General features: G+C 43.2%; 1 protein-coding gene across 2 annotated transcripts in view; it reads left to right on the top strand.

The window, feature by feature from the left end:
- Positions 1-20,311, top strand: part of LOC110509326 (high affinity cAMP-specific and IBMX-insensitive 3',5'-cyclic phosphodiesterase 8B) — a 94,102-nt gene extending 73,791 nt beyond the window's left edge. For both annotated transcript variants that reach the window (XM_036967466.1, XM_036967465.1), the window contains exons 18-22: positions 3,250-3,467; positions 3,955-4,093; positions 9,657-9,824; positions 15,426-15,555; positions 16,421-20,311. In XM_036967466.1, coding sequence (XP_036823361.1) covers positions 3,250-3,467; positions 3,955-4,093; positions 9,657-9,824; positions 15,426-15,555; positions 16,421-16,530 — 765 coding nt within the window. In that variant the 3' untranslated portion in view covers positions 16,531-20,311. The remainder of the gene's footprint in view (positions 1-3,249; positions 3,468-3,954; positions 4,094-9,656; positions 9,825-15,425; positions 15,556-16,420) is intronic.
- The last annotated feature ends 992 nt before the right edge of the window (positions 20,312-21,303 follow it).

Here is a 21,303-nt window from a genome sequence, read left to right as displayed (position 1 = left end):
TGTTGAGTATGAGGTTATGCTGAGAGAGACTTACACAGTATTTATAGTTTATGCACGATCTCAGACATTTGGGCACGAGTAATCGAGCCCTCAAACGGGCGTCAAAACGTGATCTTTAACCAGCGATCGAAATGTTTTCTTGGAGACAACGTTCGTTTGCTTTGACTCCAGTGTTCCATTTGTACATGTGCATTTGCGGTGCACAAAAAAAAAGAAACCAAGCCAAGCGTCACACAGTTCTTCTCACTAAATCCGCCCCGTGTCTCAATCCCTCAATTGCGTTCCGACCGCTGTCTCTACACACGCGTGCTGAGTGCGCATACAAGCTTTCATTAGGCCTACAGATGTAAATGCCAAAAAGTGTATCCAACTGATGGGATACACAAGCTGCACTTCTTGCCAAATGATGACAGTTTTATCACAAATTCAAAATGGACTGGTTGATTGAAATAGGGAAATATGTGTTCTAACAACGACCGCTGCAGGTTTGGAATAATTGCTTCCCGTCTATTTTCCGGTTTAGGCTACTTTGCGAACTACCTAGTGCCATTTAGAATTGGTTAGTTTAGGCTATAACCAGAGATAGCAGTATTTCTGTTACATGTATTTTAAATACGTATTTTTAATTTCTTCTGAGTATTTTGAATTTCACTGGGCTGAACTACTTATTTTGCCAACTTCCTCTGATAAACTAGGTTCACGACAGAGGACTTTGTTTAGACTTGCCCTTAAAAAGGATTAATGATTTGCATCTCTCAATGTATTTTCTGTTTTGTATGAACAATTGCAAAGCATGCTGAGTATATTCTAATGAGCTCCACCCCAAAACAAGGCCAATAATACCCAGTGTGCTTTGCAGTTCATTTTGATATGTTCATTTTCACATATACATTTACATTTTTTATCCAGAGTGACTTGCCCAACTAAGGTAGATAAACAACATATCATAGTCATAGCGAAAACAACTTTTTTTGTAAACCGTTATTGAAAATGTTGTTGCAGTTCTGTATTTTGATTAAATACATTGATATTTATTGTATTTTGTCATTGTGTTTTGTCATTTTTGCCATCCCTGGCTGTAACCCCCCCCCCTAAACATAGTCATGAAAATATGCAAAAACACTGGTTTAATCAAGACAAAGAGCATATTTTAAGCATTGGCCTACACACCAAACTGATGCCATGGCTGTAGTTAATCACCATGCAGTTTTCAATGTGGAATTGTGATTCCATTTTTAGAAAATTCCAAAGAACAGGAAGAATAAACTAAATTGAACGTCTGTACATAGAAGAAGACGTTTTGGTTTGTAACCTAAAATGTTTTCTTTTAACTCACCAAATTCAGCCCCGTTTCAAATGATCACTCTTTGAAAATAACTGTTCCAGACACAAGATGCACATCACTTCGCACTGGCATAAAATAGTTGTGTCTTAACTGGTATAAGGGCTTGGGAAATAGGAACGCTTTGTCTGCTAAATGAACAAAACAGTGCTATGCCATTGCACAACCTTCTACAAGCAAGCTTTTTGGAGATTGTGATCCACAATATAATCCGTTTATGTTACTTTTTATTTGTATTTAACCAGGCAAGTCAGTTAAAGAACAAATTCTTATTTTCAATGACAGCCTAGGAACAGTGGGTTAACTGCCTTATTCAGGGGCAGAACCACAGATTTCTACCTTGTCAGCTCGTTCAATCTAGCAACCTTTCAGTTACTGGCCCAACGCTCTAACCACTAGACTACCTGCTGGTTGCAATAAATTAATCTTAAATGGCACTTGTTTTGTTATTGACTGAATATATACAGGGACATTTTGCAATTAGTATTTGTTATCTGTAATGGTTATGATAAATTATGCATTGTTGCGTACTGTTGGCATATACAGTGCCTTCAGAAAGTACTCAGACCCCTTGACTTTTTCCACATTCTGTTATATTACAGTCTTATTCTAAAATTAATTAAATACAACATTTTCCTCATCAATCTACACACAATACCCCATAATGACAAATTGAAAACAGGTTTTTAAAAATGTTTGCAAATAGAAATACCTTATTTAAGTAATTATTCAGACCCTTTGCTATGAGACTCGAAATTGAGCTCAGGTCCATCCTGTTTCCATTGATCATCCTTGAGATGATCCTTGAGATGTGGTAAATTCAATTGATTAGACATGATTTGGAAAGGCACACACCTGTCTATATAAGGTCCCACAGTTGACAGTGCATGTCAGAGCAAAAACCAAGCCATGAGGTTGAAGGAATTGTCCGTAGATCTCCGAGACAGGATTGTGTCGAGGCACAGATCTGGGGAAGGACACCAAAACATTTCTGCAGCATTGAAGGTCCCCAAGAACCCAGTGGTTTCCATCATTCTTAAATGGAAAAGTTTGGAACCACCAAGACTCTTCCTAGAGTTGGACGCCCGGCCAAACTGAGCAATCGGGGGAGAAGGGCCTTGGTCAGGGAAGTGGCCAAGAACCCAATGGTCACTCTGACAGAGCTCCAGTGTTCCTCTGTGGAGATGGTAGAATCTTCCAGAAGGACAACCATCTCTGTAGTACTCCACCAATCAGGCCTTTATGGTAAAGTGGCCAGATGGAAGCCACTTCTCAGTAAAAGGCACGTGACAGCCCACTTGGAGTTTGCCAAAAGGCACCTAAAGAAACAAGATTCTCTGGTCTGATGAAACCAAGCTCGAACTCTTTGGCATGAATGCCAAGCGTCACATCTGGAGGAAACCTGGCACCATTCCTATGGTGAAGCATGGTGGGAGCAGCAGCATGCTGTGGGGAAAGATAAACGGAGAGAGAGATCCTTGATGAAAACCTGCTCGAGAGCGCTCAGGACCTCAGACTGGGGGGAAGTTTCAACTTCCAACAGGACAACGACCCTAAGCACATAGCTAAGACAACACAGGAGTGGTCCCTGAATGTCCTTGAGTTGCCCAGCCAGAGCCCGGATTTGAACCAGATCGAACATCTCTGGAGAGACCTGAAAATAGCTGTGCAGCGACGCTCCCCATCCAACTTGACAGAGCTTGAGAGGATCTGCCGAGAAGACTGGGAGAAACTCCCCGAATACAGCTGTGCCAAGCTTGTAGCGTCATACCCAAGAAGACTTGAGGCTGTAATTGCTTTTTTTTCCCCAAGTACTCAAGTACAAAAACAAAAATCTGTCGAAAAATGTACAATTTCTATTCCTTGTAGTTAAGTACCATTACTTCCTGGTTGTATCCTTTTCTCAGGGCAGTCTAGAGCAACTGGACGAGGTGGCTGCATTGATCGCGGCGACGGTCCATGACGTGGACCACCCGGGGAGGACCAACAGCTTCCTGTGCAATGCAGGAAGTGAGCTGGCCATCCTGTACAATGACACGGCTGTGTTAGAGAGTCACCACGCCGCCCTCGCCTTCCAACTCACCGTCAGTGACAGCAAGAGCAACATCTTCAAGAACATCGACAGGTACAGTCACACAGAGTTTAGAGCAACATCTTCAAGAACATCGATAGCCTAGCCCAGTCCCATATCTGTTTGTGCTGTCTTCCATACCTTTGTGCTGTCTTGCCAACTCCTATGGTCAATGTCACTGGCATGTCAATGACCATAAGAGTTGGCAAGACAGCACAAACAGATCTGGGACCAGGCTAGAGTCACATAGAGTTTAGGAAAGTAAAAGGTGGTTTCCACCTGAAGCCTAAAGTGTTTCCACAGTAGAATTCCAAACCAGAGGCCATGTCCTTGTCAGAAGAATGAATTGGCATGCCTCTTCCTCTACGCCATAAGAGGGATCACGTAACCACTGGCGACAGATATGGAGCATGTTGGGTTATTACCCTGGAACAAATCATGTGATGTGATTCACTTCTAGATGTGTATGAACCCAGAACATTGAGGACAGTTGATTATCCTGGTCCTGTAACCCCCCTCTCTGTGTGTGTGTTTATATTAGGACTCAGTTCCGGACATTGAGGCAGGCCATCATTGACATGGTGCTGGCTACAGAGATGACCCGCCATTTTGAACATGTCAACAAGTTTGCCAACAGCATCAACAAACCAATGGCTGCCATCGAGGAGTCCAGCTCAAATGTAAGACACACACCCTTCTCTGTGTATGTGTGTGTTTGTGTGTGTTAGCGTCCGTGTGCAGTTTATTATTACATAACAAAGTCATTAACATCTGCTCATTGTGGTGTGGGAATGGAAAATACTAATATATATACGTATAAACTCAGCAAAAAAATAAACGTCCTCTCGCTGTCAACTGCATTTATTTTCAGCAAACCAAGTCCATGTGTAAATATTTGTATGAACATAACAAGATTCAACAACTGAGACGTAAACTGAACAAGTTCCACAGACATGTGACTAACAGAAATGAAATAATGTGTCCCTGAACAAAGGGGGTGTCAAAATTAATCAAAAGTAACAGTCAGTATCTGGTGTGGCCACCAGCTGCATTAAGTACTGCAGTGCATCTCCTCCTCATGGACTGCACCAGATTTGCCAGTTCTTGCTGTGAGATGTTACCCCACTCTTCCACCAAGGCACCTGCAAGTTCCTGGACATTTCTGGGGGGAATGGCCCTAGCCCTCACCCTCTGATCCAACAGGTCCCAGACGTACTCAATGGGTTTGAGATCCGGACTCTTTGCTGGCCATGGCAGAACACTGACATTCCTGTCTTGCAGGAAATCACGCACAGAACGAGCAGTATGGCTGGTGGCATTGTAATGCTGGAGGGTCATGTCAGGATGAACCTGCAGGAAGGGTACCACATGAGGGAGGAGGATGTCTTCCCTGTAACGCACAGCTTTGAGATTGCCTGCAATGACAACAAGCTCAGTCCGATGATGTTGTGACACACCGCCCCAGACCATGACGGACTCTCCACCTCCAAATCGATCCCGCTCCAGAGTACAGGCCTCGGTGTAACGCTCATTCCTTCGACGATAAATGCGAATCCAACCATCACGCCTGGTGAGACCAAACCGCGAATCGTCAGTGAAGAGCACTTTTTGCCAGTCCTGTCTGGTCCAGCGACGGTGGGTTTATGCTCATAGGCGACGTTGTTGCCGGTGATCTCTGGGGAGGACCTACCTTACAACAGGCCTACAAGCCCTCAGTCCAGCCTCTCTCAGCCTATTGTGGATAGACTGAGCGCTAATGGAAGGATTGTGCATTCCTGGTGTAACTCAGGCAGTTGTTGTTGCCATGCTGTACCGTCCTGCAGATGTGATGTTCGGATGTACCGATCCTGTGCAGGTGTTGTTACACATGGTCTGCCACTGCAAGGACGATCAGCTGTCCGTCCTGTCTCCCTGTAGCACTGTCTTAGGTGTCTCACAGCACGGACATTGCAATTTATTGCCCTGGCCACATCTGCAGTCCTCATGCCTCCTTGCAGCATGCCTAAGGCACGTTCACGCAGATGAGTAGAGACCCTGGGCATCTTTCTTTTGGTGTTTTTCAGAGTCATTAGAAAGGCCTCTTTAGTGTTCTAACTTTTCATAAATGTGACCTTAATTGCCTACCGTCTGTAAAAAGTTTGTGTATTAACAACCGTTCCACGGGTGCATGTTCATTAATTGTTTATGGTTCATTGAACAAGCATGGGAAACAGTGTTTAAACACTTTCCAATGAAGATCTGTGAAGTTATTTAGATTTTTACAAATGATCTTTGAAAGACAAGGTACTGAAAAGGGGTGTTTCTTTTTTTGCTGAGTTTGACGTATAGATAATATATATATATATATATATGGAAATTGTATGTATGTATGTATGTCCAGTTGGGCAAAAAAAGTATTTAGTCAGCCACCAATTGTGCAAGTTGTCCCACTTAAAAAGATGAGAGAGGCCTGTAATTTTCATCATATGTACACTTCAACTATGACAGACAAAATGAGAGAAGCAGTGATGTTTTGGGGCTGTTGCTGGGCAACACAGACTTTCAACTCCCTCCAAAGATTTTCTATGGGGTTGAGATCTGGAGACTGGCTAGGACACCCTAGGACTTTGAAATTATTCTTACGAATCCACTCCTTCGTTACACAGGCGGTGTGTTTGGGATCATTGTCATGCTGAAAGACCCAGCCACATTTCATCTTCAATGCCCTTGCTGATAGAAGGAGGTTTTCACTCAAAATCGCACAATACATGGCCCCATTCATTCTTTCCTTTACACGAATCAGTCGTCCTGGTCCCTTTCCTCCAAACACGACAAGTTGAGTTTTTACCAAAAAGTTCTATTTTGGTTTCATCTGACCATGACATTCTCCCAATCTTCTTCTGGATCATCCAAATGCTCTCTAGCAAACTTCAGACGGGCCTGGACATGTACTGGCTTAAGCAGGGGGACATGTCTGGCACTGCAGGATTTGAGTCCCTGGCGGCGTAGTGTGTTACTGATGGTAGGCTTTGTTACTTTGGTCCCAGCTCTCTGCAGGCCATTCACTAGGTCCCCCCGTGTGGTTCTGGGATTTTTGCTCACTGTTCTTGTGATCATTTTGACCCCACGGGGTGAGATCTTGCGTGGAGCCCCAGATCGAGGGAGATTATCAGTGGTCTTGAATGTCTTCCATTTCCTAATAATTGCTCCCACAGTTGATTTCTTCAAACCAAGCTGCTTACCTATTGCAGATTCAGTCTTCCCAGCCTGGTGCAGGTCTACAATTTTGTTTCTGGTGTCCTTTGACAGCTCTTTGGTCTTGGCCATAGTGGAGTTTGGAGTGTGACTGTTTGAGGTTGTGGACAGGTGTCTTTTATACTGATAACAAGTTCAAACAGGTGCCATTAATACAGGTAACGAGTAGAGGACAGAGGAGCCTCTTAAAGAAGAAGTTACAGGTCTGTGAGAGCCAGAAATCTTGCTTGTTTGTAGGTGACCAAATACTTATTTTCCACCATAATTTGCAAATAAATTCATAAAAAATCCTACAATGTGATTTTCTGGACATTTTTTCTCTCATTTTGTCTGTCATATTTGAATTGTACCTATGATGAAAATTACAGGCCTCTCTCATCTTTTTTAAGTGGGAGAACTTGCACAATTGGTGGCTGACTAAATATTTTTTTGCCCCACTGTATGTATGTATATAATTATATATATATATACACTACCATTCAAAAGTTTGGTGTCACTTAGAAATGTCCTTATTTTCCATGAAAACATACATGAAAACAGTTGCAAAATGAATAAGAAATATAGTCAAGACGTATAGATAATGATTTTTAATTGAAATAATAATTGTGTCCTTCAAGCTTCGCTTTTTTTCAAAGAATCCTCCATTTGCATCAATTACATCTTTGCAGACCTTTGGCATTCTAGTTGTTTATTTGGTAATCTGAAGAGATTTCACCCCATGCTTCCTGAAGCACCTTCCACAAGTTGGATTGGCTTGATGGGCACTTCTTACGTACCATACGGTCAAGCTGCTCCCACTACAGCTCAATAGGGTTGAGATCCGGTGACTGTGCTGGCCACTCCATTATAGACAGAATACCAGCTGACTGCTTCTTCCCTAAATAGTTATTGCATAGTTTGGAGCTCTGCTTTGGGTCATTGTCCTGTTGTAGGAGGAAATTGGCTCAAGTTAAGCACTGTCCACAGGGTATGGCATGGCGTTGCAAAATGGAGTGATAGCCTTCCTTCTTCAAGATCCCTTTTACCCTGTACAAATCCCTCACTTTACCACCACCAAAGCACCCCCAGACCATCACATTGCCTCCACCATGCTTGACAGATGGGGTCAAGCACTCCTTTCATTTTGTCTGCGTCTCACAAATGTTCTTCTTTGTGATCCGAACACCTCAAACTTTTTTTCCAATCTTCCTCTGTCCAGTGTCTGTGTTCTTTTGCCCATCTTAATCTTTTCTTTTTATTGGCCAGTCTGAGATATGGCCTTTTCTTTGTAACTCTGCCTAGAAGGCCAGCATCCTGGAGTCGCCTCTTCACTGCTGACGTTGAGACGGGTGTTTTATTTAATGAAGCTACCAGTTGAGGACTTGTGAGGCACTTTAATGTTTTTGTCCTCTTGCTCAGTTGTGCACCGGGCCTCCCACTCCTCTTTCTATTCTGGTTAGAGCCAGTTTGCGCTGTTCTGTGAAGGGAGTACACAGCGTTGTACAAGATCTTCACTTTCTTGGCAATTTCTCACATGGAATAGCCTTCATTTATCAGAACAAGAATAGACTGACGAGTTTCAGAAGAAAGTTCTTTGTTTCTGGCCATTTTGAGCCTGTAATCGAACCCACAAATGCTAATGTTCCAGATACTCAACTAGTCTAAAGAAGGCCAGTTTTATTGCTTCTTTAATCAGAACAACAGTTTTCAGCTGTGCTAACATAATTGCAAAAGGGTTTTCTAATGATCAATTAGCCTTTAAAATGATAAACTTGGTTAAGCTAACACAACATGTCAATGGAACACAGGAGTGATGGTTAATGATAATGGGCCTATGTAGATATTCCATAGAAAATCTGCCGTTTCCAGCTACATAGTCATTTACAACATTAACAATGTCTACACTGTATTTCTGATCAATCTGATGTTATTTTAATGGACAAATTTTTTTTGATTTTCTTTCAAAAACAAGGACATTTCTAAGTGACCCCAAACTTTTGAACGGTAGTGTATATATCATAATCATTAAGGAGAGAATGGGAATAACAGGCTAAGTATTTTTACATTTATCAATGAACTGTTCTAGTGGAAAATAGTTGTATTCAGAGCATGTGACTCCAATTTGAAGCCCTATCTGATATTAGTAACCATGGCCCTTGTGGGCAAGCAGCGTGTCTAGCCTGATTCTATCTCAGCTCTACCACTTACTTAAAATATTATATCATAAAGCAACAAAATCATTTGTGAGTTGAGCAACTTCAAGGCTCAGGCTATTGTTATGTATAACTATATACACTAGGTGTACAAAACATCAAGAAGGCCCTCCTCCCCCCTTTTGCCCTCAGAACATCCTCAATTCGTCGGGGCATGGACTCTACAAGGTGTCGAAAGCGCTCCACGGGGATGCTGGCCCATGTTGACTCCAATGCTTCCCACTGTTGTGTCAAGTTGGCTGGATGTCCTTTGGGTGGTGGACCATTCTTGACGCACACGGCAAACTGTTGAGCGTGAAATACCCAGCAGCTTTGCAGTTCTTGACACACTCAAACCGGTGTGCCTGGCACCTACTACCATACCCCGGTCAAAGGCACTTCAGTCTTTAGTCTTGCCCATTTACCCTCTGAATGGCACACATACACCATCTATGGCTCACTTGTCTAAAGGCTTAAAAATCCTTGTTTAGCCTGTCTCCGCTCCTTCATCTACACTAATTGAAGTGGATTTAACAGGTGACATCGATTGGGGATCATAGCTTTCACCCGGATTCACCTGATCAGTCTATGTCATGGAAAGAGCAGCTGTTCCTAATGTTTTGTACAATCAGTGGACATTCACACACACAGCCAGTTCCACGTAAATGGACCCATGTGCACCACCGTGTGAAGTTCATAGGAGCATATCAAATGTAGTGTCAAATGAAAGATAAGCGTCCATATGTGTGTGTTTGTGTCTCTGACCCTGTCTGTGTGCGTTTCTGACCTTGTCTGTGTGCATTTCTGACCTTGACTGTGTGCATTTCTCTGTAACAAGAGTGAAGGCAGTGATAGCGAGGGGCCAGCCAGTATCAGGAACAGCCCAGAGAACCGGCTGCTGATCAAGAGGATGATGATAAAGTGTGCTGACGTGGCCAACCCCTGCAGACCCCTGGAGCTCTGCATAGAATGGGCCGGACGCATATCAGAGGAGTACTTCGCACAGGTGAGTGGGCAGTGTGTGTATAAAAAAGTGTACAAAAAGATTTTCTATTCAAAATGGTTTTGGAGGCAGGTCGTAGTACTCCTAACCAAAACTTCAGCTAAAATCAGCTGTGTTCAGAGTGGTTTTAGCCCGGGAGAGTATGTCAAGCCTTGGTTTCATGCATGTCAACATCAGAAGCCTCCTCCCAAAGTTTGTTTTACTCACTGCTTTAGCACACTCTGCTAACCCTGATGTCCTTGCCGTGTCTGAATCCTGGCTTAGGAAGGCCACCAAAATTTGGAGATTTCCATACCCAACTATAACATTTTCCGTCAAGATAGAAATGCCAAAAGGGGTGGAGTTGCAGTCTACTGCAGAGATAGCCTGCAAAGTAATGTCATACTTTCCAGGTCCATACCCAAACAGTTTGAACTACTAATTTTTAAAATTACTCTCTCCAGAAATAAGTATCTCACTGTTGCCGCCTGCTACTGACCCCCCTCAGCTCCCAGCTGTGCCCTGGACACCATTTGTGAATTGATTGCCCCCCATCTAGCTTCAGAGTTTGTTCTGTTAGGTGACCTAAACTGGGATATGCTTAACACCCCGGCAGTCCTACAATCTAAGCTAGATGCCCTCAATCTCACACAAATCATCAAGGAACCCACCAGGTACAACCCTAAATCTGTAAACAAGGGCACCCTCATAGACGTCATCCTGACCAACTGGCCCTCCAAATACACCTCTGCTGTCTTCAACCAGGATCTCAGCGATCACTGCCTCATTGCCTGTATCCTCTACGGGTCCGCAGTCAAACGACCACCCCTCATCACTGTCAAACGCTCCCTAAAACACTTCTGCGAGCAGGCCTTTCTAATCGACCTGGCCCGGGTATCCTGGAAGGATATTGACCTCATCCCGTCAGTTGAGGATGCCTGGTCATTCTTTAAAAGTCACCATTCTTTAAAACTCACCATTTTAGATAAGCATGCTCCGTTCAAAAAATGCAGAACTAAGAACAGATATAGCCCTTGGTTCACTCCAGACCTGACTGCCCTCGACCAGCATAAAAGCATCCTATGGCGGACTGCAATAGCATTGAATAGTCCCCGCGATATGCAACTGTTCAGGGAAGTCAGGAACCAATACACGCAGTCAGTCAGGAAAGCAAAGGCCAGCTTCTTCAGGCAGAAATTTGCATCCTGTAGCTCTAACTCCAAAAAGTTCTGGGACACTGTAAAGTCCATGGAGAACAAGAGCACCTCCTCCCAGCTGCCCACTGCACTGAGGCTAGGTAACACGGTCACCACCGATAAATCCATGATTATCGAAAACTTCAACAAGCATTTCTCAATGACTGGCCATGCCTTCCTCCTGGCTACTCCAACCTCGGCCAACAGCTCCCCCCCCCCCCTTCCCCGCAGCTACTCGCCCAAGCCTCTCCAGCTTCTCCTTTACCCAAATCCAGATAGCAGATGTTCTGAAAGAGCTGCAAAAACCTGGACCCGTACAAATCAGCTGGGCTTGTCAATCTGGACCCTCTATTTCTGAAACTATCCGCCGCCATTGTCGCAACCCCTATTACCAGTCTGTTCAACCTCTCTTTCATATCGTCTGAGATCCCCAAGGATTGGAAAGCTGCCGCAGTCATCCCCCTCTTCAAAGGGGGAGACACCCTGGACCCAAACTGTTACAGACCTATATCCATCCTGCCCTTTCTATCTAAGGTCTTCGCAAGCCAAGTCAACAAACAGGTCACTGACCATCTCGAATCCCACCGTACTTTCTCCGCTGTGCAATCTGGTTTCCGAGCCGGTCACGGGTGCACCTCAGCCACGCTCAAGGTACTAAACGATATCATAACCGCCATCGATAAAAGACAGTACTGTGCAGCCGTCTTCATCGACCTGGCCAAGGCTTTCGACTCTGTCAATCACCATATTCTTATCGGCAGACTCAGTAGCCTCGGTTTTTCTAATGACTGCCTTGCCTGGTTCACCAACTACTTTGCAGACAGAGTTCAGTGTGTCAAATCGGAGGGCATGTTGTCCGGTCCTCTGGCAGTCTCAATGGGGGTGCCACAGGGTTCAATTCTCGGGTCGACTCTTTTCTCTGTATATATCAATGATGTTGCTCTTGCTGCGGGCGATTCCCTGATCCACCTCTACGCAGACGACACCATTCTGTATACTTCTGGCCCTTCCTTGGACACTGTGCTATCTAACCTCCAAACGAGCTTCAATGCCATACAACACTCCTTCCGTGGCCTCCAACTGCTCTTAAACACTAGTAAAACCAAATGCATGCTTTTCAACCGTTCACTGCCTGCACCCGCACGCCCGACTAGCATCACCACCCTGGATGGTTCCGACCCAGAATATGTGGACATCTATAAGTACCTAGGTGTCTGGCTAGACTGTAAACTCTCCTTCCAGACTTATATCAAACATCTCCAATCTAAAATCAAATCTAGAGTTGGCTATCTATTCCGCAACAAAGCCTCCTTCACTCACGCCGCCAAACTTACCCTAGTAAAACTGACTATCCTACCGATCCTCGACTTCGGCGATGTCATCTACAAAATAGCTTCCAATACTCTACTCAGCAAACTGGATGCAGTTTATCACAGTGCCATCCGTTTTGTTACTAAAGCACCTTATACCACCCACCACTGCGACCTGTATGCTCTAGTCGGCTGGCCTTCGCTACATATTCGTCGCCAGACCCACTGGCTCCAGGTCATCTACAAGTCCATGCTAGGTAAAGCTCCGCCTTATCTCAGTTCACTGGTCACGATGGCAACACCCACCCGTAGCACCTTGCTCCAGCAGGTGTATCTCACTGATCATCCGTAAAGCCAACACCTCATTTGGCCTCCTTTCATTCCAGTTCTCTGCTGCCTGTGACTGGAACGAATTGCAAAAATCGCTGAAGTTGGAAACTTTTATTTCCCTCACCAACTTCAAACATCTGCTATCTGAGCAGCTAATCGATCCCTGCAGCTGTACATAGTCTATCGGTAAATAGCCCACCCAATTTACCTACCTCATCCCCATACTGTTTATATTTACTTACTTTTCTGCTCTTTTGCACACCAGTACCTCTACCTGTACATGACCATCTGATCATTTATCACTCCAGTGTTAATCTGCAAAATTGTAATTATTCGCCTACCTCCTCATGCCTTTTGCACACAACGTATATAGACTCTTTTTATTTTATTTTTTTCTACTGTGTTATTGACTTGTTAATTGTTTACTCCATGTGTAACTCTGTGTTGTTGTCTGTTCACACTGCTTTGCTTTATCTTGGCCAGGTCGCAGTTGTAAATGAGAACTTGTTCTCAACTAACCTACCTGGTTAAATAAAGGTGAAATAAAAAAATATATAAAAAAATTAGCAGCTTTGACCTTTCTCCTGCTGTAGGACAGTGTCTGCAGCTGGCAATCCTGACCTTAACAACTGTCTACTTAGCTATCTGTGTGCACCAATAGATCTGTTCCCGACCTTTTCTCCCTTTCTCTTTCTGCCTCTATCACTGTTTGTCTGTCTGGTTGTATACAGTACAGTGTGGGAAATTCATTTGTGTTGTCCCGTACATTATATATTTTTTTGTAATATATTTTAGATTAAAAAAATAAAAATTGGCCAAATAATGTATTTTATATAGTTTTTTTTAAATACATTCAACATGTATTACAGAATGTATTTAAAATGTATATATAATCGTATGTAAAATGTTTTTCACAATATATGTTAAATGCTTTGGAAAATCTAATGAATGTATTTTTTTTTAAATACATTATTTTTACAAGTATTTATTGATATATTTTTTAATGTCATTGGAAATGTTTTGTTAAATATATTCCAACATACATTTAAATGTATTTGTAAGAGATATATTTTTTGATTTAAATGTATGGCAAATAGCTCAAGACCCAAATGTGAAATGTATTGTCCTCAAATGACCCAAACTAAGAAGAAATAGTGCGTCATTATAAATGTTTTACTCATAACTCCCGATCCACTGTTCACATGCTCAGGGCTCACTTTGGGTCCCCAAACTATAGTTTAACAAACCCTGTTCTAATAGGCTGCGGCCGCTACAATATATTTTGTCAAAATATATGTATTGTACTTAACGCATACCAAAAGCATACTAAAATCACTAACGTGCATTTAAATGACTACGGAAATGACAACAAACATGATACATGATCCATCATGTAAGTGACTCCACGTCTTTCATTGTCCATATGACAGATCAACAAACAAAGTTTAGGAGAGCGCTCCAACCAATGTCCAATGAGCAGAACTTAATATGTATTGGGTCATTCCACAAAATGAGGGTGTTAAGTGGAAATTGAGCGCAATATGTCATATGAAATGAAGTGCCCTTTAACGTAGACCACGTCGAGAATTCATTAACTTGACTTGACTTTGTGACTTCTAGGGAAGATTTTAACACACTAATCCCCCCCCCCCCCCCCCCCCAAAAAAAAAAGACTCCCAAGTGTTCGCCACCATTGTAAAGACCTAGTTATTTTGTTGCTTTGACCAAGTCATTTACGAAGATGATTATCTATTTCATGTGATTAGTGAATCATTTATGTCTGTCCCTCATTTTAAGGTTCACTCTGTTACGTGAATTGAACTCTATTTATTTATAAAGAAACATTGAGCATCTAACAGTCCAATCATTGTGTAAAGAAAGGTGGTTGTGCTCTTTTTGGCCATTTTCAGATTTTTTGGTGTTGAAAAACTGAGCGGGTCGAGCATAACACATCCATCCTGTTACCCCTAGATAGACAAGCTAGGAATGCTTTACCAACCGAAAAATGTGTGTGAATCTTACATTAAATTGCCCCTCCCTGTTGCACACAACAAGCTTCCATTCCCTGTCACAAGGGGATTCATGGCTGATTTAACTAGTAATTACCAGTTGGAGGACCGTTCAAGTGGATTTTTCCCAGATGTGGCAAATTCACTTTTACGCAACATAACACCGCTAACCATCCACTCTAGAGCCATATAATACCACTCATTGGAAGCACAGGTCCTAGACCTACACTTGGACATATTCCGGAGCGTTGTAGGATGTATCGTTTTTGTTTAAATAAGAACAGTAATAATAAAAGCAGCTCAGTGCCCGACCGTGGGCACTAGATTTGTTTCATTATTTAATTAAGCAGAAGAGAGGCACTTACTTTTTTGAGATGGGAAAACTTGTTTTTTTGTTTTGTTTTTAATGGAGTTGAACGTGTGCTCTTCATGACAGAATGTAACATTTTTGTCAAATCCTTAGTTTGACATTTTTTACTCACCATCACAATTTAAATTATATCACAGTATATCACAATCTCCGTCAATCAATATGTAAAGTTTATTAATTTAAGGAGCCAAATTAGGAAACACATTGGCCACGCTGTAGACTAGATGTCATGCCATGCCTTTCTGGAACATTGTCAGGTATTACATCCATTTTTAGCAAACATGCAAATGTATCCACAAGTATTTGGAGAAATACGTCCGTATGCGCTGCGACTGTGTACATATATCTCTTGTATACTGCAGTATATGTGTGGGTGTTAACCTGTGTGTGAATCTATCCTTATATTTCAGACTGATGAGGAGAAGAGACAGGGTCTACCGGTGGTCATGCCTGTCTTTGACAGGAACACCTGTAGTATCCCCAAGTCTCAGATCTCCTTCATAGACTACTTCATCACAGACATGTTTGACGCTTGGGATGGTAAGAACACACACACACACACACACACACACACACACACACACACACACACACACAAACAGAGGACCCACAGGGAGGGGGGAGGAAATATGGAATAGAACTTTCCCATGCCTTCCCTCCTCTCCTCTCCTCCTCTCTTCTATTCCCTCCATCCCTGTAAAAGAGGTAGAGTCTTCCTTCTCACGTCACAGTGGAGCACAGTAGCCCAGAGGAAGGAGAGAGGGAGGAAGAAGGGGAGGGGTCAAAAGAGGATAGTATACAGTTATTCCCCATTTCACCGTTCCCTCTGACGTTGGGGTGTTGCTGGAGGTTACCCCCCCCCCCCCCTCCACCAGAGAAGAGAACACGTGTTTAAATTCAATAAAACTGCTGATGTCACGGAAAAGTTCCTAGAGGCCACTGGGACTGGGGGGGGGGGGGGGGGGGGGGGGGGGTATCCGGAGGCCGGAGGGGTTAAGTCAAGACGCAGTGAAGCAGGACCTACTGTACACACACTCACTAGCACAGACACACACACAAGTACACATAAAGTGCAAACCAAAGCACACACATTCACCAATTAGTGGGAAAAATATCAGAATTGGACTGCCTGTCTAAACGCAGCCTTTGTGTTTCAGTTTTGTGACACACACACACACACAATCATATCGCACATATGCACTCACACAGCAGGTTTTAATGAATCAGGGTCAGGCCTGGGCTATTGCCGGGTGGTTGCCAGGTCAGGCTCATGCAGAAGGGTAACAAATGAGTCGGGAACTAGGAAGTAAACAACAGACACACACGCTGCCTGAGACCCAGCTGTCATTTCCGCTGGCTCATGTGTTTGTGTGCGTTAACCTCAAACTCTCCTCTGCCCCCCCAGCCTTCGCCAGTCTACCTGGCCTCATGGAGCACCTGTCAGAGAACTACAAATACTGGAAGGGTCTGGACGACATGAAGTGTAAGAGCCTGCGGCCGGCCCCTCCTCCGTGACCCCTCCATCCCTCCCTCTCTCTCCCTTTATCCCTCCATCCCTCCCTCTCATTGGGCTGGGGGAGACAGCGAATGTAGCCTGGCGCTGGTATTAAGCCCATCCCACGATGATTCTACCCAGCTCCACACACAATGGACTGTAGACCTCAAGAGTCTGTAGACCTCGGAGTCTGCAGCTTGGAGCCCTCAGAAGAGACCAGGGGACTGACATACCGGCTGACAAATGACACCCCAACTCCCCATATAGTGCTCTCCTTCTGTGCAGACATCTTTCCCATCCCTAGTTATCGGATGTTACTTCAAACTGATTTCAAACAGAGAATCATTACGATGCCCCATGGCAAATTTAGCATGGGGGGGGGCCTCTGGTCATAAGTAGTGCACTACATAGCGAATAGGGGGACATTTGAGAATTGCCCACTGAGACTCTCCAGCCTCTTCAGACCCCTCTGTGGTTCCTCTTGGGCCCCTAATGTGACTCTACAGCCCTCCTGACAATCTATCCCAACCAACCGCACTTTAGCAGCTCAAAAAAACGTGTCACTTTCTCACATCTTTTATTTTTTTCCCTGTGATGTTGTCTGTGTTCTATATCCGTTTCTTTTGTCTCAGGCAAGTGTCTGCTGTTGTTTGTCGTACCTCTGATTTCTGTCCGTCCTTGCTTAGTCCCTACGGTAGTGTGTGGTGATGTGGGTACCAAAGGTTTGCTGACACATGAACTACTTCTACTGTACCAGGAATAAAAGAGGAGAGAGCACAGAACTAAAGTATGTAGAGAGAAACCTGTTCCCTGAATCACACACACACACAGCCAACTTATAAAACTGTAACTTAGCTCTCCTTGTTCTCTCTCCAGATGGAAGTATTAGGTAATATTGAGCTCTGATAAGCCCAGTAAGGCGGAGTAGAACAGAGGTGTGTGTGTGTGTGTGTGTGTGTGTGTGTGTGTGTGTGTGTGTGTGTGTGTGTGTGTGTGTGTGTGTGTGTGTGTGTGTGTGTGTGTGTGTGTGTGTGTGTGTGTGTGTGTGTGTGTGTGTGTGTGTGTGTGTGTGTGTGTGTGTGTGTGTGTGTGTGTGTGTGTGTGTGTGTGTGTGTGTGTGTGTGTGTGTGTGTGTATTTGGCAGCAGACCCAGAGCGGTCTGTGTTCGCTCCATACCTGGGAGGTTTACAGAGCAGAGTCCAGCTGAACTGACTGCTGTAATATCTCTCTCTACGGGGGAAAACCAGAGCTTTGCTCAGAGAGCCAGGCCTCACGGGCAGCTCGCCCACCACCATGCTCCCCCCCCTGGGGCTAGAACCAGCCCTCACTCTGCCCCCTCTGGAACTCAGCTCCAGACATGGCTCTTAAAAGAGAACACTGGGGCTTAGTGGGAACAGCATTAGAACAGTATTCTAACTCTATTAGCAACAAGTGGGGGAAAAAAACAGCAGTATATATTAAGTACAGTTGATCTTTACAATTTAGAAGCCACAGCAGTGAATTATCTGAGCGACAGTAGGCTAGTGTACTGTTTTATGACAGCTTGTATTGAAGCTAGTCCTAATTCATTACTTAAATGGGTCATAAAGCTCCAGTGAAACAGTACATTCATTTAAACATGAAAGGCACATTGAAGTGGACACATACTGTAGCTAATTGCAATCTCCAAATACGAAGGGAACTAATTAGCGTTGGCTAAGCAAAATGCTATTCCAAAGCACAACTCTGTGATTTCTAACATTTCAGTTGTGCTGTGGTGTGCGGTGCAGTAGTAGGAGTGCGTTTCATTTTCCAACTGCTTTTTGTCCCTCCTGCCTCCCGGTAATGTGTTGCTGGTCCGTTGTGAAGTAGCATGGTAGTGTGGTCTGAGCAGAGAGCCGCCTCACAAGAGCCTGATGAAACCACCATGGGACAGACAGCATGAAATACTTGGCTGGTCCTGGCTCGAATTACACCCTATTCCCTATGTAGTGCCCTACTTTTGGGACAGATATTTATGTGGTGAAAGACTGGCACACTTAGCTCTTGGGGCTTAAACAGTTGCATCTTAAATACACTTGATTGCCTATATAGTGCACTGTGTTTCACTACTCTTATCAAAAGTAGTGCACTATCAAGGGTATATGGGGTTATTTTAGATTGACCCTGTCTTTGGATCCTCTCTGGGAAAATAGCACTTTCAGCTCCCAGCACACTCTACTGCTACTTGGTTCGGTTTGGTTCAGTTTTCAACTCAGGCTAGACTGCTATTAAAATATGATTTCAAAAGTCACTATCATAAAACATGCTGTCCATCCATTTCTTTCTCTTGTCATCCAGAATCACATTACTGTGTAGTTGTCTCCCTCCAGTGGTTGGCAGTGGGGAATGCAGTTTCAGTTCATTTCCTTGTGCAACAGCAGCGGCCATACAAGACAGGCTTCGTCAGAGGTGTTGTGAATGGATGATACGCTTTGAGTTTAAAGTATGTGTTTGCGTGTGCGTGCATATTCAACCAACAAAACTGGAGTACGTATTTAACCAAAGCCACAGGGATCTTCTTTAAGGTGCCTTACTTTGACCCTCTCCTCTAAAACAGGGTTCAGAGTTCAGGCTTCAAATGGTTTGTTTGGCTTCATGTGGTTCGTTTGTGTTCGCGAGCAGCTGAACAAAGACACCGGACTAAGCCATAGAGTACTTAACCTTACTATTTTAACCTGTATTTTATTGTTCCAAATGGCACCATATTCCCTATGTAGTGACAAAGAAGTGTGCTATGTGGGAATAGGGTGTCATTTGATACTGGTGAATACTACAAGTATTATGGAGATAAACTTGTGTTTGATGATGACTGTGTGCTAGTTTCAGAACATGGTAAGACAAACGCCTTAACTCACTCAGTCAAGGCTATGCTAGTTTCACTGCTATAGGACACTGTAAACTACCTAGCTTCTGCTAACGTAAACAACCCACTATCTAGTCTCCCATGGACTGTTTTCTATTGAGCCTGATCTATTTTTAATGAATTATGTTTCTGTTTGTTGTCAAGCGAGTTTTGGTCAGATCTGATGTCACACCCACATGCTTGTCATCCTTTCCTTTCTTTGAACTCTCAAAGACGAACCGTTTCTGCTGTGAGAGCAGGGCGTGGCATCTACTGTGATGTCATTTTAACCCGGCTCTGTCATTGGTCAGAGACTCTGGGTATGGAGAACGTGCCAATCCCTTTATTTTCTATTGTTTCCAAGCAGAACAACCAACAGATATTCTGCAAGCATTAATGTATATAAGCTTTATTTTGTGGTTATTGGCTGTGAAAAGGCAAACGTAAAATATTGTAGAAATGTTTTATGTATTTCTGAAGGACTTGATGGTTTGATGCTTTAGTTGTGTATCAACCCACCGGGCAGAAACTGATTGCATCAACGTTGTTTCCACATCATCAGATAGATTTAAAAAAATATATGATGTTGAATCAACGTGGAAAATTGATTGGATTTGCAAAAAGTCATCAACGTAAGGGAATTATATTCGTTTTTTTTTGGGGGGGGGGGGACCTAAATTCAATGACATGGTGACATTTTTTTATTTTTTTAATTATTACGTTGAATTCACTACAGGTGACGTCACAATCAAAGTGGAAATCCAAACTAGATGTTGAAATTACATCTGTGCCCAATGAGAAGCTATTCTGCTTGGATCCTAGAAGGGGTTGGGTGGATATAATTTCAGTTTTTTTTGGCCTGTGTCAAAGGATGTCTTCTTTTGTTGTTGATTGTCGACACTTATTTTAAAATGTATATGTGAGAAACAATAAAAGTATTTTAAAAAATACAGTTGTTTCTTTCATTTGTGACATTCATTTGAGGCTTTAAAAAATAAGCCAGTGAGGGTTTACAAGTTGTTAAAATAAGCATACAGACATTTGGCAAATAAATGTGGCCAACTTGATGACGATGCAGGCTTTGAGGACATCAGATTAAACAAGCACATCAGATTCAAATTGGAGACTTGGAATGCACACAATTTCAGTTGAAAAAATCACTGAGCCAACAAACATGTGTAAGAAATATCAGTCACATCACACAGTCACTAGACTGATCAAACAGGCATTACACATCCATTTACGTCAGAGACAGTGATCGGATGACTACACTAGAAACCAACAACATAAGAACACTTATGGAAATTTAAATACAATCCACCCCTCTTTAAAACCTTAACACCTGTTTCATTACATTATGGACATGATACCTGCACAGCATTTATCTTAATACGGATAATGAAAAAGGCCATAAAAATCCAAAAAGGACCAAAACAGTATTTTGGGGTCTCCTTGGGGTAAGTTGAGCCAATGATTGAGCCAATGTCTAGTTGAGCAAATGGAAGTGCTTTCTTCCCCGGCGCAATGCAAGACATTATCGCTGGGATATGCGTTAACGACAGGGCCTTGCCCATGTTACACGTGTTTGTTAGGTGTCTAGCCTGTCTTAAAAGACGCGTAAAATTATTAAAAGACAAAAAAGTTATTGTGATTGTGTTGTTTTCTGTTTGGGAAATAGAGACAGTACAGACATTTGTAGGCAGCTTAACTTACCTGTCCTGTGGCTCAACTACCCCATACCCAGGGTAAATTGTGCCAAGAGACCACGTTTTGGGGGGACATGTTTTCAAAACTGTCATGTTTACATGAATTCTGATTATTTCCAGGGATACAAAAATCCTGAAATATATGTAGATATCTTTGTTAGAAAGAATAATATGTTTCCCTTGACGGAGTGACGCTGAATGTAAACTATAGCTCAACTTACCCC

Source organism: Oncorhynchus mykiss, chromosome Y, assembly GCF_013265735.2.
Source record: "Oncorhynchus mykiss isolate Arlee chromosome Y, USDA_OmykA_1.1, whole genome shotgun sequence".
NCBI classification, from domain to species: domain Eukaryota; kingdom Metazoa; phylum Chordata; class Actinopteri; order Salmoniformes; family Salmonidae; genus Oncorhynchus; species Oncorhynchus mykiss.
This window is presented reverse-complemented; position numbering and strand designations above follow the sequence as displayed.